Raw genomic sequence first — 17,396 nt, forward strand, 5'->3', positions numbered from 1 at the left:
CCACGTGTTTTTAATTCTCACCTTTCAGTGAACAGTGTTAACTTTTATTGTACATCTAATATATAAAGCTGAGTGTATGTATGTCTTTATGTCCGCTAAAGGAATCCACAGCCGCATGTACAATCACGAAATTTTGCACAGACACTCCATGTGATTCAGGGAACGTCATAGACTGTTTGGGTGGGAAAATTTAACCCCATCCTTTCCAGTTACTCTACAAAAATCCTGCCTCCATTAATCTGAATGAAGCTGGGAGCTCCTGGCTATAAATAGCAACTGTCAGTGGTTGCTATAGGAACAAAATTAACTGTTAGTAAACGAAGCTTATGTGTGAGGTAAAAAGATGTCGGTGGTGAGACGGATAGAGAGAGACAGAGACAAACCTAGAAACAGACAGCCCGGGCAAAGAGACAGCCCGGGCAAAGAGACAGCCCGGGCAAAGAGACAGCCCGGGCAAAGAGACAGCCCGGGCAAAGAGACAGCCCGGGCAAAGAGACAGCCCGGGCAAAGAGATTGAGACAGACAGGAAAGAAACAGACAGCGAGACAGACAGACAGCAACACAGAGAGACTGGGAGAGAGACAGAGAGACAGTTACTATCTCGGGCAACGCCCGGGTACTACAGCTAGTATATAATAAGTGATGTTTTAGGCTTTTTTTGACTTTATTAGGCTCCTCCTTGATCCAGCTATTTACCCCTGTTGGTTTAAGAAGAATCGTGGTGCCCGGCATCTCCTGGTGTGTCCTATCCACAAAGGACTTTCAGATGGTTCAACAAATGAGTATTGCAATCATATACTAGAAGGAAGACTCTTAATTGGCACTGTGTGTACGTTCTAAGAATATATGCAGAAAGTGAGGGCAGAAACAAGCGTGGGATGATGTCCACAGGCGAGTGAGAACTGCGTTGATGGCTCTTTAACAATACGTTGGCTTTATCCATGCATTTCTCATCCATGATGTTGGGGCACAGGACCTGTGTTGTAGCTTCTGACATTGTCTTGCCGTTTTGTGTATTGTCTTCAGATCTGCATTGGAGGTGCTTCCCTCATGAATTATCACAAATGATGGGAAAAGCAGCTCTGCATAAAATGCTGGTTATGATGGACAACACCTCAGTGGGATCCAGATGCTCTGATTACAGATTGAAGGGGCTGATTTAGATGTTGTCGGTGTTTGACCTATGACAGATCTGTGGCTGCATTGTAGCCGTTACCGGTGGTGGGGCGAGCAGGGCCTTGTACATGGAGCTCCTTAGCTGGAGCATATGTGCCGTGACTCCCTCTATAAATATGACCGTGTGGTGCTGTAGGCTATTTGCATGTTGATTCTCGTCATGTGTATATTTCATATGAAATTTGTAAAAAGGCGAATATCAGTAAAACCATACCTTTTTATTGTTCAATTAAAAGTCCATAATGATGGTAAACCTGTATATCCTCATTATGGACTTTCAATTGAACAATAAGGCTATGTACCCACGGGTAAAGTATCCTGTGGATATATCCGCAGGACATTCTGCAGGAGCTCCTAGAATACCGCAGCACAACTTTGTCTGTTTTCATGCTGCGGTTTTATTGCGGAATGTCCTGCGGATATGCTGCGGTCATTCTGCATTGAGGATACAGTACCATGGCTTTGGCACTGCATCCTCAATGAAGAACAAGTGCTGGAGTGATCGGGGGAGTTCATACTTGCCTCCATCACGCAGCACCTTGCTTTCCGGCCGTGTCTGCACTGCAGGAGAAAGTGGGCAGGCCTGAACTAGCTCCAGCTGTTACATGACCGGAGCTCGTGCAGGCCCCGCCCACCTCCTGCTCCAGGCTCCACTGCACTTTTCTGCACCGGAGGAAGTGACTTCAGTGTCTGCTATCAAGGCAGGTAAGTATGGGACCCTGCGAAAAATCCGCAAGAATAATTCACATGCTGTAGATTTTTCCGCATGGAAATCCGCATTATTTTAGACAAACGCAGCATGGGTACAGCAGTTCCAAAATGCCATAGAAATGGCTGGGGACTCTGTTCTGCGGATTTTTGAAAAATCTACGGAATTTCCGCAAAAAAATAGCGGCAAATTCCGCGAATTTTCCGCAGCGTGGACACATAGCCTAAAGGTATGGTTTTACTGAGAATTTTTTTTACAAATTTTTCATGTCAATACCCACGGTCCGGGTTAATTGGCTTGAGCCTCATCTGATATACACCTGGTCGGCAAGAGTAAAAAAAAAACTCACGGTGAGGGTTTTCTTCATCGTTCCTTATGGGAGACCCAGACCATGGGTGTATAGCTTCTGCCTCCGGAGGACACACAAAGTACTACACTAAAAAGTGTAGCTCCTCCCTCCGAGCATATACACCCCCTGGATGACCAAATCTAGCCAGTTCAATGTCTTGTGTTCAGGAGGTCACACACACATGCATTCTCATCTGATTTTTGATTTTTGATTTTTGATTTCAAAGAGTTGGAAGAAAAGCGGGTCCAAGCTGGACTCCCGGCATGTCCCTTCTCACCCCACTGTGTCGGCGGTTGATTTTACAAGGCTGGAGTTTTACATGCCGCGCTCCTTCACCATCCCCTGGGGCTCTGGCTTGAAGTGGGAGCCATCACGGTTCTCACTGCTTTGCAGGAGACCGGTCTCCATCCGCAGCCCTTTCAGGACCCTGCCGGACGGAGCGCTCATCCCTCAGGGACCTGGCCCTGCGTCTCATAAGCTAAGTATTGAGACGTTATTGAGGGGTCCCTTGTACATTTATTGTGGGGAGAGTGTGTTATTTAACTTTGCTGTGATTTCCGGCCGGTTCTCTGGTTTTCTCTTGAGAACCGCGCCGAGGGTGCCTGCTCGTCGGCCGCATGGTAAAATTTAGGCCCCGGCTTCGGCTGCGGCCTACTTTCGTTTTCACTGCCCCTGCATGTCAGTCATGCAGGGGGACAGTGCGGCGCCGCCCACCGGCCGTTCAGCTCAGGGGAGGACGCTCCTCTCTGAGGAGATGTTTCCCTCCCCTGTATTTCTCCTTGGCCCTCCGGTTCCCGCTCTTGGACTAGGCCCCGCCCCCCCCTCCTCACTCCGGCGCCATTTTATCAGCGTTCTCACACTGATCGACGCTGGCTGCTGCAGCTCTGGATCTGTCTGGGGGTCCAAGCTGTGGAATCCGGAGGGCACACAAAACGATCTGGTAAGCCACAACCTTTGGTTGTGGACTTTCTTGTACACTCTCTGGGGGTCATTCTGAAGGAGTGTGTTCTTTACTGCAGAGCCTCCACCTCAGCAGCATGTCTCTCACTAGGAGCAAGGCTTTACTCTATATGCACTGCATGTAAGCTCATACTGCCTGAACCGAACACATATCCACATTGTGATGCCTGCTCTAACATGGTGGTGCCTCAGCCTGGAGTCTCCCCAGGGGTCCCTCCGGCTGCTCCAGCCCCGGTGGCTGAACCCCCGGCTTGGGTAGCATCGTTTTCTAAAGCTATCTCCCAGTCCTTTGCCGACTCCATGGGACAGCTGTCCCGGACTCTGCTGACCATGCATCAGCCCCCTTCTCAGGGCGCCTCTGCTGCTCCGACTCGCTCTGCAGAGCTCACAAAGGATTTTTCATCTGTTCCCAGACCCCGTCCTCCTAAACGGAGACGCAGGGACTCTTCTCCTTTCTCGTCCCACGGCTCTGATTCACAAGCTGAATCGCAGGGCGAGGAGGATGCCTTTACTGTGGGCTCGGACGCTACCTCTATGTACCCCATTGATCTCCCACGGCTACAGGATAGAATTTTCTTCCAGCCCGCCAAACAGGTTTTTTCTGTCCACTCCCCCCTGCTCCAAAGCCGCCGCCTTCTCTCAGGCCGTGGCATCCTTGCAGGCCAACGGAGTAATTGTACCGGTTCCCGCCCGGGAACGGTTCAGAGGTTTCTACTCAAACCTCTTTCTAGTCCCCAAGAAGGACGGTTCCTTCCGGCCCATCCTGGATCTCAAGCTTCTCAAGCTTCTCAACAAGCATGTTCAGGTGCGGCACTTTCGCATGGAATCTCTGCGATCGGTCATTGCCTCAATGACCCAAGGAGATTTTCTAGCATCCATCGACATCAGAGATGCCTATCTGCATGTGCCAATTGCAGTTTCACACCAGCGTTGGCTACGTTTTGCAATCGGAGAGGAACATTTCCAATTCGTGGCTCTCCCCTTCGGGTTAGCCACGGCCCCTCGTGTTTTCACCAAGGTCATGGCAGCAGTGGTAGCGGTTCTGCACCTTCAGGGGTTGGCAGTGATTCCTTACCTGGACGACCTTCTAGTCAAGGCTTCATCCAGTGCAGACTGTCAGCGGAGTGTCTCGCTCACTCTCGCCACGCTTGTTCAATTCGGGTGGCTTGTCAATCTGCCCAAGTCCACTTTAACCCCGACCCAGAAACTTACGTACCTAGGGATGCAATTCGAGACTCGGCCGGCACTTGTGAAGCTGCCCTTAGTCAAACAGCAGTCCCTTCATCTGGCAGTGCGCTCTCTGTTGAAGCCCCGCCGTCATTCCATCAGGCACCTCATGCAGGTGCTGGGTCAGATGGTGGCGTTAATGGAAGCGGTTCCCTTTGCCCAGTTCCATCTGCGTCCTCTGCAGCTGGACATTCTCCGCTGTTGGGACAAGCGGACCTCTTCCTTGCACAGGCTAGTGGCTCTGTCGCCACAGACCAGGAGCTCTCTTCAGTGGTGGCTTCGGCCCCTCTCTCTGTCCCAGGGACGCTCCTTTCTGATCCCGTCCTGGGTGATTCTCACCACGGATGCCAGTCTATCCGGCTGGGGAGCAGTGTTTCTCCACCACCGAGCACAGGGCACTTGGACTCCGTCCGAATCAGCCCTCTCGATCAATGTGCTGGAAATCAGAGCTGTGCTCCTAGCTCTCGTAGCCTTTCACCACCTGTTGGCGGGCAAGCACATTCGATTCCAGTCAGACAACGCGACAGCAGTTGCCTACATCAATCACCAGGGCGGGACTCGCAGCCGCCTAGCAATGTTGGAAGTTCAACGTATCCTTCAGTGGACGGAGGACTCCAAGTCCACCATATCCGCAGTCCACATCCCAGGCGTAGAAAACTGGGAGGCAGATTATCTCAGCCGTCAAACCGTGGACAGCGGCGAGTGGGCCCTGCATCCGGCAGTGTTCCGGTCAATCTGCCGCAAGTGGGGCATTCCGGAAGTGGATCTAATGGCATCCCGGCACAACAACAAGGTCCCGGTTTACGTGGCTCGCTCCCACGATCCTCAGGCCTTGGCAGCGGACGCGCTGGTTCAGGATTGGTCCCAGTTCCGTCTCGCCTACGTGTTTCCCCCTCTAGCTCTCTTGCCCAGAGTCCTGCGCAAGATCAGAATGGAGGGCCGTCGGGTCATAATCATTGCTCCAGACTGGCTCAGGCGAGCTTGGTACCCAGACCTGCTCCGTCTGTCCGTAGAGGTGCCGTGGCATCTCCCGGACCGCCCAGACCTTCTCTCACAAGGTCCGTTTTTCCGCCAGAATTCTGCGGCTCTCAGATTGACGGCGTGGCTCTTGAGTCCTGGATCCTGACGGCTTCAGGCATTCCTTCCGAGGTCATCTCCACTATGACTCAGGCTCGGAAGTCTTCCTCGGCCAGGATTTACCACAGGACTTGGAGAATTTTCCTGTCCTGGTGTCGCTCTTCCGGCCATGCTCCTTGGCCGTTTTCCTTGCCGACCATCCTGTCCTTTCTACAGTCCGGTCTGCAGCTAGGACTATCCCTCAATTCCCTCAAGGGACAGGTCTCGTCTCTGTCAGTGTTGTTCCAGCGGCATATCGCCTGACTGGCCCAGGTGCGCACCTTCATGCAGGGCGCATCTCACATCATTCCTCCTTACCGGCGGCCTTTGGATCCCTGGGACCTTAATCTGGTCCGCACGGCCTTACAGAAACCCCCCTTTGAGCCTCTTGGGGAAGTTTCTTTGTTTCGACTTTCACAGAAGGTGGTCTTTCTGGTGGCCATAACTTCTCTCAGGAGAGTCTCTGATTTGCCTGCGCTCTCTTCGGAGTCACCCTTTTTGGTTTTTCACCAAGACAAGGTGGTTCTCCGTCCGACTCCGGACTTTCTCCCTAAGGTGGTGTCTCCTTTCCACCTTAACCAGGACATTTCATTGCCTTCCCTTTGTCCAGCCCCTGTGCATCGCTTTGAGAAAGCGTTGCATACTTTAGATTTGGTGCGGGCGCTCCGGATCTATGTGTCACGCACCGCTGCTCTTAGGTGGTGCACCTCTTTTTGTGCTGACCACAGGTCAGCGCAAGGGTCTCTCGGCTTCTAAACCGACCCTAGCTTGTTGGATTAGGTCGGCCATATCCGATGCCTACCAATGTTCTCAGGTGCCTCCCCCGCCGGGGATTAAGGCACACTCGACCAGAGCTGTCGGTGCCTCTTGGGCTTTCAGGCACCAGGCTACGGCTCAGCAGGTCTGTCAGGCTGCCACTTGGTCTAGTCTGCACACCTTTTCGAAGCACTATCAAGTGCATGCTCATGCTTCGGCAGATGCGAGCTTGGGCAGACGCATCGTTCAGGCGGCTGTCGCCCATTTGTGAAGTTAGGTTTTGCCTACTTCTCAGTTTTCTGTTTATTTCCCACCCATGGACTGCTTTGAGACGTCCCATGGTCTGGGTCTCCCATAAGGAACGATGAAGAAAAAGAGAATTTTGTTTACTTACCGTAAATTCTTTTTCTTATAGTTCCGACATGGGAGACCCAGCAACCTCCCTGTTGGCAGTTCTTGTTCCGTGTGTTTTCACCGGCTGTTTTTGTAGACAGAGGTTCCGGTTATTCCTGGTTTTACTCTCTCTACTTGTGGGTGGATGTCCTCCTTCAGCTTTTGCACTAAACTGGCTAGATTTGGTCATCCAGGGGGTGTATATGCTCGGAGGGAGGAGCTACACTTTTTAGTGTAGTACTTTGTGTGTCCTCCGGAGGCAGAAGCTATACACCCATGGTCTGGGTCTCCCATGTCGGAACTATAAGAAAAAGAATTTCTCTTTTTTATTTTGATATATATTTGATGATTGCTAACATATTTTCTCACTAGTTCCTTTGTTTGTCTCTCTTCTCTTATTCATTTATTTCAGATGATATAAAACGTCTTAATGAAAAACTGAAAGACTCTAGCTCTGCAAAGATAGCGCTCCAGTTAAAATTGGATGAGCTGCAGTCCTCGGAGGTCTCCATCCAGGTAATCTTGGCTTGTATCTGTGCTCCTGTGATTCTGGCCAGGCAGTGTAAGATTGTTACTCATCGTCTTAGTAAACGTTTGTGTTCCCCAATGGTCCTATCTTTTGTCATCCTGTGCGGGTGTAATGCCAAAAAGCCGCTTCCTTCATGGATGATGGCGTTCTAAGTGGCTTTTCATGAGTGTTTTCAGCCTATGCTTTCTCCTTCACTGAGCATTGGGACTTTTTTGTATTGTTCTGGAAATTAGTTTTTTAATCTGCGCTTTTGGCCAAAGGCTAAAGGAGGAAAAGCGCAATGTCCAGTTCAAAGAAAAGTGACTTCAGAGTTTTTCTGATTTATGCAGATGCTTTTTAAAACCCACGTGTAAGGCTGTGTACACACAGTGTGTTTTTAGATCCTAATCCAAGTAAGATCAATGAGAATCTTGAACTTTTATGCACGTTGCTTTTTCCCCGGCCCCCCCCCCCCCCCCCCCCCACCGTTGCCTCTCCACCCCTTTCTTGTAGATTTGGTGTAGAAATAACATCTGCAGAATGTCAATTCTTTTAGCATTTTTGCAGAATTTTTCCACCTTAGTATGCATGGAAAAAACACAAGGCAAAAATGCAGCGTTTTTCCTGCGAAGAGACACAGAAATTTCTGCAACTAAATACTCAACATGTGCAGGTAGCCTAAGGGTGCGTGCCCACGATCAGTATTTGCAGCGGTTTAGACACAGCATACGTCAGCTGCGTCCAAACCGCTGCGGTGTACAGTACAAGCACAGTGGACAGAATTTCTAGAAATCCCGTACCCACTAGGCTTCTTTTATCTGCAGCAAACACTGACCTGCGGAGTGTCTTTCCAGATCGCAGCATGTCAATTGTTTGCTGCGGAATTGCCTGCGTCCTCCGTAGGGAGAACACAAGTGAGAGACTGCAGCGCACTGAACCTGATCATGGGTACTGACAGCTGCGATCGCCTGCAGTCTCCTGCAGAAGAGACGCGCGGCCCCGAAGGTCAGGACTCCCTGTGTTTTGAACGCAGCGAGTCCTGATCGTGGGCACATACCCTGACAGAACAGACGGCTCCTCTGTGATTGGAAGTGGTTTGCTTAGTTTAAACTGGTTACACTTGTACACAAGCATTTTCTGTAGCAGTCAGAAAATATAACAAAAAATTAAAAACTTGTTTTTGCAGAATCTTCATATTGTTTAACTTCAATAGCACAAGCTAACGCGAAGAACCTTCTTTCCTATTTGCCTAATTTAACTTCCATTTTCTCCTCCTCACAAGTATCGGGAGAAGCGATTGGAGCAAGAAAAGGAACTTCTACAAACCCAGAACAACTGGCTGACCAGTGAACTGCGATCCAAGACTGATGAACTGCTATCTGTACAGAGGCAGAAAGGAAATGAAATCTTAGAACTTAAAGGAACTCTGGAGAATAGAAAAGATGAGGTAACGGTATTCCTTAGGATGGATCTTGCTTTACTTCTTCTACTGTTAATCGGCATGGCTTACCAAAACATCTCCGCTTTGTTAGGAAGCTTCTAAATCTTTTCACTTTTTTTTTCTATTTTGTTTGATCCTTTAAGGTTATTCGACTAGAGGAACAGGTGAAAAGTCTGAAAGGAAGCAATGGAAATCTCCAAAAACAAGCTGAAGATCTGATGAATAAACTGAAAGAGGCAAGTGGAATGTTTGTTTCCCCAGTGTGATTTGTGATGACCCTGCTCTGATTCCTTGTGAAATATTGTATATATGACTGGTATTTCTTTCTGGATGTGTTGCTAAACAGTTTGAGGTGGACAAATGTGAGATTGTCACATTTTGTGTTCAGTCATTTTTTTTATAAAGCTTTTCTTTGCTTTTACAGGCCAAAGACCAGCAAGCCTGTGCGGAAGAAAAGTTTCATAATGAGCTCAAAGCAAATGTTAAACTCTGCAACCTCTACAAGGTGAGGCTACATGGGTAGACAAACTGGGGTCTATCTGACGTGTTACTGACAAATGATCACACTGCTGTGCGTCATTACTAACTTTTCTGGCCATGAGTTCACAGATGCAGGAACCTAACCACTATATATGACACCACTGCCCAATCAGTCCATAGGCGGCATGTATTACCGTGCAGAGAAATTAGCGGCTGCCCAGCCAGCAGCAATGGGTCACTGATTCAGAAGAGTTGCTATTTCCAATGCTTTTTTCCCATTTCCATTTGTCTTATGTTTCATTTCTTTAAAAATTGTAGACGCCATTAATCAAAGATTCATGAAATAAATTCCTTCCACTGTTTTACCGCATGTTATTCCAGAGCGCTGCAGAAGATTCTGAGGGAAAGAGTGCAGAATTGACCCGGGCAGTGGAGGAACTTCATAATCTCCTCAAAGAAGCCGGAGACAGTAAGTTGGAGATGATACACAGATAGTATTGGTTCTCTAATTACATTTGTAATCTTAATCATTTCACTTTCACATTTTTTTTTTAAAGATAATTCATCTCTTCAGGATCAGCTAGGAGAAATGGAAACCGGGAAATGTAAAGTCGAAAAAGACCTTGGTGAAAGAATCAGTAAACTAGAGCGAGAACTTGAAAATGCAAATGATTTGCTCTCTTCCACTAAGCGGAAAGGTAGTCTGGATTGCGTTAATGCTTTTACAGTGTCATTGCTGTGTGCTAGGGTTTATCAAAACATTATATAACATTTCATCTCTTTAAATAATGAGTCTAGAAATAAGTACAGATTTCTTCCTCCCAGCTCAGTCAATGACTTCTTATTACTGTGTCTTTGAACTTTTAGGTGTCCTGTTGAGTGAAGAAGAATTAATTGCAATGTCCCCTACAGCTGCGGCGGTGGCGAAAGTTGTGAAGCCTGGAATGAAATTAACAGAGGTAACACGTTCCCTTGCCTTGTTTTCAATGTGTGCATACTGTATAGTCTTACATTACACTATTCCCCATCGGCACCTTATTCCCATCTGATTGATTCTACATATAACCCACTGTATGTAGCAGACAATGACACAGCACTGGGAAGTACATTTTCTCATTAATGGCAGTGGGCAGCACAGGACCAGGAGGTATGCCCCTGCCCCCAGGATGGTCGATACTAGGGGAGAAGGCTTTTTTCTCCTCCTGCTGGGCCATACTCTCTCCTCAGATACCAGGCAACTCTGTTTTATACTTGTATCTATAGGAGCCAGAGGAAACTTGTTTTTGAGTCTGCTGTATGTTCTTTGTTTCCCAGATAGATTGATAGATATTGCTGTACTGTAATGTTTCTCCCTACAAGCACAATTTCTTTGTTGCTCCATTGGGAGCCCCAGACAATTGGGTGTATAGCTTCTGCCTCCGGAGGCCACACAAAGTATTACACTTTAAAAAGTGTAACCCCTCCCCTCTGCCTATACACCCTCCCGTGCATCACGGGCCCATCAGTTTTTATGCTTTGTGTTGAAGGAGGCACACATTCACGCAAGCTCCACATTTTAGTCAGCAGCAGCTGCTGACTTTATCGGATGGAAGAAAAGAGGGCCCCAGGGCCCCCGGCATGCTCCCTTCTCACCCCACTATGGTCGGCGGTGCTGTTAAGGTTGAGGTACCCATTGCGGGTACAAAGGCTGGAGCCACATGCCGTTATCCTTCCCCATCCCTTAGTGGCTCTGGGAGAAGTGGGATCCTAACCGGTCACCATGCACTGGGACCGGGCTCCCTCCGCAGCCCCTGAGGGAATCTGACGGACAGGAGACCGGGTATCATCAGGGACAGGCCCTGCTTCTCAGAGGTACTCTGTGTCCCCTTGGGGACGGCGCATAGAGCGCCTGTGTAACAGACGCTGCAGCAGCTGCTGTGTGTTTTGGGTCGCCGGGACTACCGAGCCGACCGCGCCTGTTTGCCGGCCACGCTACTAAATTTAGTCCCCGGCTTCTGCGGCCTAGTACCGCATACTCCCGCCCCCGGGCCTGCCAGTCAGGGGTAAGGGCGGGACGCTAGACTGGACGTCAGCGGTGAGGGCTGGAGCATACTTAGTATCCTCCTCCCCCCTCACTGAGCACTGTGGGGCACCAGATTCCCGCACTTTCTGAGGCACGCCCACGGCTCCCTCCTCCTCTGAGAACGCTGGCAGCCATTGTTATCATCACTGCTGCCGGTGGAGAACTTCAGACAGAGCTCCACAACTCTGGGAGGCCCAGGCAGGGAATCTGGTGGACACACAACCGCTGAGGGCGGTCGGTAAGCCGCACCAGTTACCAGGTGCTGGCCCCCCTGGGTGCCGAAGTGTGTATATATATATATCCATATTGTGTATATATTTGCTCTGTTCGGCCGCATTATTTGCTTTGGCTATATACCCTCACTGATTGCTCTAAGAGGAGACAACAGCATGTCGTCCGCAAAGAGCAAGGGTGCCAAGGCACAGGCTTATTTTGCAACTTGTACCTCTTGTGCGGCTATGTTACCTGCAGGTTCCACCTACCCTCATTGTGTGCAATGCTCGGCCCCTGTGACACTCACTCAGCCGGAGCCTCAGGCACTGGTGGGACCCTCGGCCCAGGTAGAACCGCCGGCTACCCCTGTCCAGGTGGCAGGGACAGAGTTTGCAGTGTTGGCTGAGAAACTTTCTGAGTCTCTTTCACAATCCATGGCTCAGTCTATGGACAGATGGTCTGCTAAGATACTAGAAGCTTTGCAGTCCAGACCGGTAACACAGGCCCCGGGCACTGTTGAATCATTGTCCCCAGGCCCCCCTCGGTCGGCGCAGCAAACTGCTCCTGGGGTGTCTCCTAGGTCCCACGGTGAGGACTCCGACACGGACCGCAGTCCCAGACCGCCTAAGCGGGCTCGCTGGGAACTTCCCTCGACTTCATCACACTGCTCAGGGTCTCAGCATGAGGACTCTCTGGAGGATGAAGCGGAGGTGGCAGATCAGGACTCTGATCCTGACGTTGCTCTCAATCTGGATACACCCGAAGGGGATGCCATAGTAAATGACCTTATAGCGTCCATCAACCAGGTGCTAGAACTTTCTCCTCCAACTCCACAGATAGAGGAGTCAGCTTCACAGCAGGAGAAACACCAATTTAGGTTTCCCAAACGTACACGGAGTGTGTTTTTCGATCACTCCAACTTCAGAGATGCTGTCCAGAAGCACCGAGCATTTACGGACAAGCGCTTTACTAAGCGCCTTAATGACACACGTTACCCCTTCCCCCACTGACGTAGTTAAGGGTTGGGCTCAGTGTCCCAAGGTGGATCCTCCAGTCTCTAGACTGGCGGCTAGATCCATAGTAGCAGTGGCAGATTGTTCATCGCTAAAGGATGCCACTGACAGGCAAATAGAGCTCCTGATGAAATCCATCTATGAAGCCATAGGCGCGTCTTTTGCTCCGGCATTCGCAGCCGTATGGGCACTCCAAGCTATCTCAGCTTGTCTGTCTGAGATTAATGCAGTCACACGTGCCTCTACTCCGCAGGTTGTGTTTTTAACCTCTCAGGCGTCGGCTTTTTCTTTGTCGCTCCATTGGGAGACCCAGACAATTGGGTGTATAGCTTCTGCCTCCAGAGGCCACACAAAGTATTACACTTAAAAGTGTAAAGCCCCTCCCCTTCTGCCTATACACCCCCCGTGCATCACGGGTTCCTCAGTTTTCATGCTTTGTGCGAAGGAGGCAGACATCCACGCATAGCTCCACAGCTTAGTCAGCAGCAGCTGCTGACTATGTCGGATGGAAGAAAAGAGGGCCCATAACAGGGCCCCCAGCATGCTCCCTTCTCACCCCACTCTTGTCGGCGGTGTTGTTAAGGTTGAGGTATCCATTGCGGGTACGGAGGCTGGAGCCCACATGCTGTTTTTCCTTCCCCATCCCTTGATGGGCTCTGGGTGAAGTGGGATCCTAATCGGTCTCCAGGCACTGAGACCGTGCTCCATCCACAGCCCCTGGGGAATCTGCTGGACAAGGAGCCGAGTATCGTCAGGGACAAGGCCCTGCTACTTTGAGGTACTCTGTGTCCCCGTGGGGACCGCGCACAGAAACACTCCAGCATTGCTGGGTGTGTTAGTGCGCCGGGGACCGGAGCGCTGACCGCGCTTGTGCCATCACACACTGCAGCGTGGCTGGGTGTGTTAGTTTACTGGGGACTACCGCGCTGACCGCGCGCTGCCATTTCACACTGCAGCGCGCCTGGGAGTGTTAGTACGCCAGGGACTACCGCGCCGACCGCGCTTATACGCCGGCCGCGCTTATAACTTTAGTCCCCGGCTTTTGCGGCCTAGTCTCACTCTTTTCCCGCCCCCAGGCCTGCCAGTCAGGGGAAGGGCGAGACGCTGTACAGGACGTCAGCGCTGAGGGCTGGAACGTGCTTTGCATACTCCACCCCCCTCACTGTGCACAGTGGGGCACCGGATTCCCGCACTTTCTAGGGCACGCCCACGGCCCCCTCCTCTCCTCAGGACGCCGGCAGCCATTCCTGTCAGCTCGTCTGACGCTGGAGAGGGGAGACAAGCGCTGGGAGACCCAGGCAGTGATTCTGGTGATCAACACAACCGCTTTAAGCGGGCGGTAAGCAGCACCTGAGGTGCTGGCCCCACTAGTGCAGAAGTGTACATATAGATTATATGCTTATAGGCTATACTTTACACTGTATGGTGCACGGTTGATTTTTGGCTATATACCCTCCTGGATTGCTCAGAGGAGACAACAGCATGTCGTCCACATGAAGCAAGGGTGCCAAAGCACAGGCTTACTATGCTGCCTGCGCCGCATGTACGGCTATACTACCGGCAGGTTCCACTGACCCTCATTGTGTGCAATGCTCGGCCCCTGTGGCACTTACTCAGCCGGAGCCACTGCTAAGGGTGGCCCAGGGGGAACCACCTGCTAACACTGTCCAGGTGACGGGGACGGAGTTTGCAGTTTTTACTGATAGACTTTCTGAGACTATGGCTAAGATACTAGAAGCCTTGCAGTCCAGACCGGTATCTCAGACCATGGGCACTGTTGAATCATTGCACCCTGGTCCCCCTCAATTGGAACAACAATGTGCTCCCGGGGTGTCTCATAGATCCCAGGGTGAGGTCTCTGACACGGACCGCAGCCCCAGACCGCCTAAGCGAGCTCGCTGGGAAATTCCCTCGACATCATCACATTGTTCAGGGTCTCAGCGGGAGGACTCTCTGTATGATGAAGCGGAGGTAGCTGATCAGGATTCTGATCCTGAGGCCGCTCTCAACCGTGAGGCTCCTGATGGGGACGCCATAGTGTATGATCTTATCGCGTCCATCATTCAAATGGTGGATATTTCTCCCTCAGCTCCTCCAGTGGAGGAGTCAGCTTCTCAGCAGGAGAAATTCCGCTTCAGGTTTCCCAAGCGTACAACGAGTATGTTTCTGGACCACTCTGCCTTCAGACAGGCAGTCCAGAAACACCGAGCTTGTCCAGATAAGCGTTTTCTAAGCGCCTTAAGGATACACGTTATCCCTTCCCCCCTGACGTGGTCAAGGGCTGGGCTCAGTGTCCCAAGGTGGATCCTCCAATCTCCAGACTGGCGGCTAGATCCATAGTTGCAGTGGAAGATGGGGCTTCACTCAACGATGCCACTGACAGACAGATGGAGCTCTGGTTGAAATCCATCTATGAAGCTATCGGCGCGTCTTTTGCTCCAGCAGTCGCAGCCGTATGGGCACTCCAAGCTACCTCAGCGGGTCAAGCGCAAATTGACGCAGTCACACGAACGTCTGCGCCGCAAGTGGCGTTCCTAACCTCTCAGACGTCGGCATTTGCGTCCTACGCTATTAATGCTATCCTGGACTCTGCGAGCCGTACGGCGGTTGCATCCGCCAATTCGGTGGCAATACGCAGGGCCTTGTGGCTACGGGAATGGAAGGCAGATTCTGCTTCCAAAAAAGTGCTTAACCAGTTTGCCATTTTCTGGCGACCGCTTGTTTGGTGAGCGATTGGATGAAATCATCAAACAATCCAAGGGAAGGGATACATCCTTACCCCAGGACAAACCAAACATACCCCAACAGAGGAGGGGACAGTCGAGGTTTCGGTCCTTTCAGGGCGCGGGCAGGTCCCAATTCTCCTCGTCCAAAAGGCCTCAGAAGGATCAGAGGAACTCCGATCATGGCGGTCTAAGTCACGTCCTAAAAAGACCACCGGAGGTGCCGCTAACAAGGCGGCTTCCTCATGACTTTCGGACTCCTCACACCGCATCCTCGATCGGTGGCAGGCTCTCCCGCTTTTGCGACACCTGGCTGCCACAGGTAAAAGGCCGTTGGGTGAGAGACATTCTGTCTCACGGTTACAGGATAGAGTTCAGCTCTCGTCCTCCGACTCGATTCTTCAGAACATCTCCGCCTCCCGAGCGAGCCGATGCTCTTATGCAGGCGGTGGGCACTCTGAAGGCAGAAGGAGTGGTGGTCCCGGTTCCTCTTCAGCAACAGGGTCACGGTTTTTACGCCAACCTGTTTGTGGTTCCAAAGAAGGACGGGTCTTTCCGTCCTGTCCTGGACCTAAAACTGCTCAACAAACACGTAAAGACCAGGCGGTTCCGGATGGAATCCCTCCGCTCCGTCATCGCCTCAATGTCCCAAGGAGATTTCCCTGCATCGATCGATATCAAAGATGCTTATCTCCACGTACCGATTGCTCCAGAGCATCAGCGCTTCCTGCGCTTCGCCATAGGAGACGAACACCTTCAGTTTGTGGCACTGCCGTTCGGCCTGGCGACAGCCCCACGGGTTTTCACCAAGGTCATGGCTACAGTAGTAGCGGTCCTCCACTCTGTCTCTCGGGGATCCCTTACTTAGACGATCTGCTGGTCAAGGCACCTTCTCAAGAGGCATGCCAACACAGCCTCAACGCTACTCTAGAGACTCTCCAGAGTTTCGGGTGGATCATCAATTTTCCAAAGTCAAATCTGACACCGGCCCAATCGCTGACATATCTTGGCATGGAGTTTAATACCCTCTCAGCGATGGTGATGCTTCCGCTGAACAAACAGCGGTCACTGCAGACAGGGTTGCAATCTCTCCTTTAAGGTCAGTCACTCCCCTTGAGGCGCCTCATGCACTTCGGTGGTGGCTTCTTCCCACTTCATTGTCAAAGGGGAAATCCATTCCTACCCCCATCCTGGGCGGTGGTCACGACGGACGCGAGTCTGTCAGGGTGGGGAGCAGTCTTTCTCCACCACAGGGCTCAGGGTACGTGGACTCAGCAAGAGTCCTCCCTTCAGATCAATGTTCTGGAGATCAGGGCAGTGTATCTTGCCCTAAAAGCGTTCCAGCAGTGGCTGGAAGGCAAGCAGATCCGAATTCAGTCGGACAACTCCACAGCGGTGGCTCACATCAACCACCAAGGCGGAACACGCAGTCGGCAAGCCTTCCAGGAAGTCCGGCGGCTTTTGATGTGGGTGGAAGCCACGGCCTCCACCATATCCGCAGTTCACATCCCGGGCGTAGAAAACTGGGAAGCAGATTTTCTCAGTCGCCAGGACATGGACGCAGGGGAATGGTCCCTTCACCCGGACGTGTTTCAGGAGATCTGTTGCCGCTGGGGGATGCCGGGCGTCGACCTAATGGCGTCCCGGCACAACAACAAGGTCACGGCATTCATGGCACGATCTCACGATCACAGAGCTCTGGCGGCAGACGCCTTAGTTCAGGATTGGTCGCAGTTTCAACTCTCTTATGTGTTTCCACCTCTGGCACTGTTGTCCAGAGTGTTACGCAAGATCAGGTCAGACTGCTGCCGCGCCATTCTCGTCGCTCCAGACTGGCCGAGGAGGTCGTGGTACCCGGATCTGTGGCATCTCACGGTGGGCCAACCGTGGGCACTACCAGACCGACCAGACTTGCGGTCTCAAGGGCCGTTTTTCCATCTGAATTCTGCGGCCCTCAACCTGACTGTGTGGCCATTGAGTCCTGGATCCTAGCGTCTTCAGGGTTTTCTCAAGAGGTCATTGCCACTATGAGACAGGCCAGGAAACCAACGTCTGCCAAGATCTACCACAGGACGTGGAAGATATTCTTATCTTGGTACTCTGATCAGGGGTTTTCTCCCTGGCCATTTGCCTTGCCCACGTTTCTTTCCTTTCTTCAATCAGGATTGGAAAAAGGTTTGTCGCTCGGCTCCCTTAAGGGACAAGTCTCAGCGCTTTCTGTGTTCTTTCAGAAGCGTCTTGCCAGGCTTTCTCAGGTACGCACGTTCCTG

General features: G+C 51.3%; 1 protein-coding gene across 1 annotated transcript in view; it reads left to right on the plus strand.

The window, feature by feature from the left end:
* TPR (translocated promoter region, nuclear basket protein) overlaps positions 1-17,396 on the plus strand; it is a 481,409-nt gene that overhangs the window by 67,465 nt on the left and 396,548 nt on the right. The window contains exons 5-11 of the mRNA XM_075322004.1: positions 7,099-7,202; positions 8,477-8,641; positions 8,779-8,871; positions 9,060-9,140; positions 9,497-9,584; positions 9,673-9,813; positions 9,983-10,074. Coding sequence (XP_075178119.1) covers positions 7,099-7,202; positions 8,477-8,641; positions 8,779-8,871; positions 9,060-9,140; positions 9,497-9,584; positions 9,673-9,813; positions 9,983-10,074 — 764 coding nt within the window. The remainder of the gene's footprint in view (positions 1-7,098; positions 7,203-8,476; positions 8,642-8,778; positions 8,872-9,059; positions 9,141-9,496; positions 9,585-9,672; positions 9,814-9,982; positions 10,075-17,396) is intronic.

The sequence above is a fragment of the Anomaloglossus baeobatrachus genome, chromosome 8 (genome assembly GCF_048569485.1).
Source record: "Anomaloglossus baeobatrachus isolate aAnoBae1 chromosome 8, aAnoBae1.hap1, whole genome shotgun sequence".
NCBI lineage: Eukaryota > Metazoa > Chordata > Amphibia > Anura > Aromobatidae > Anomaloglossus > Anomaloglossus baeobatrachus.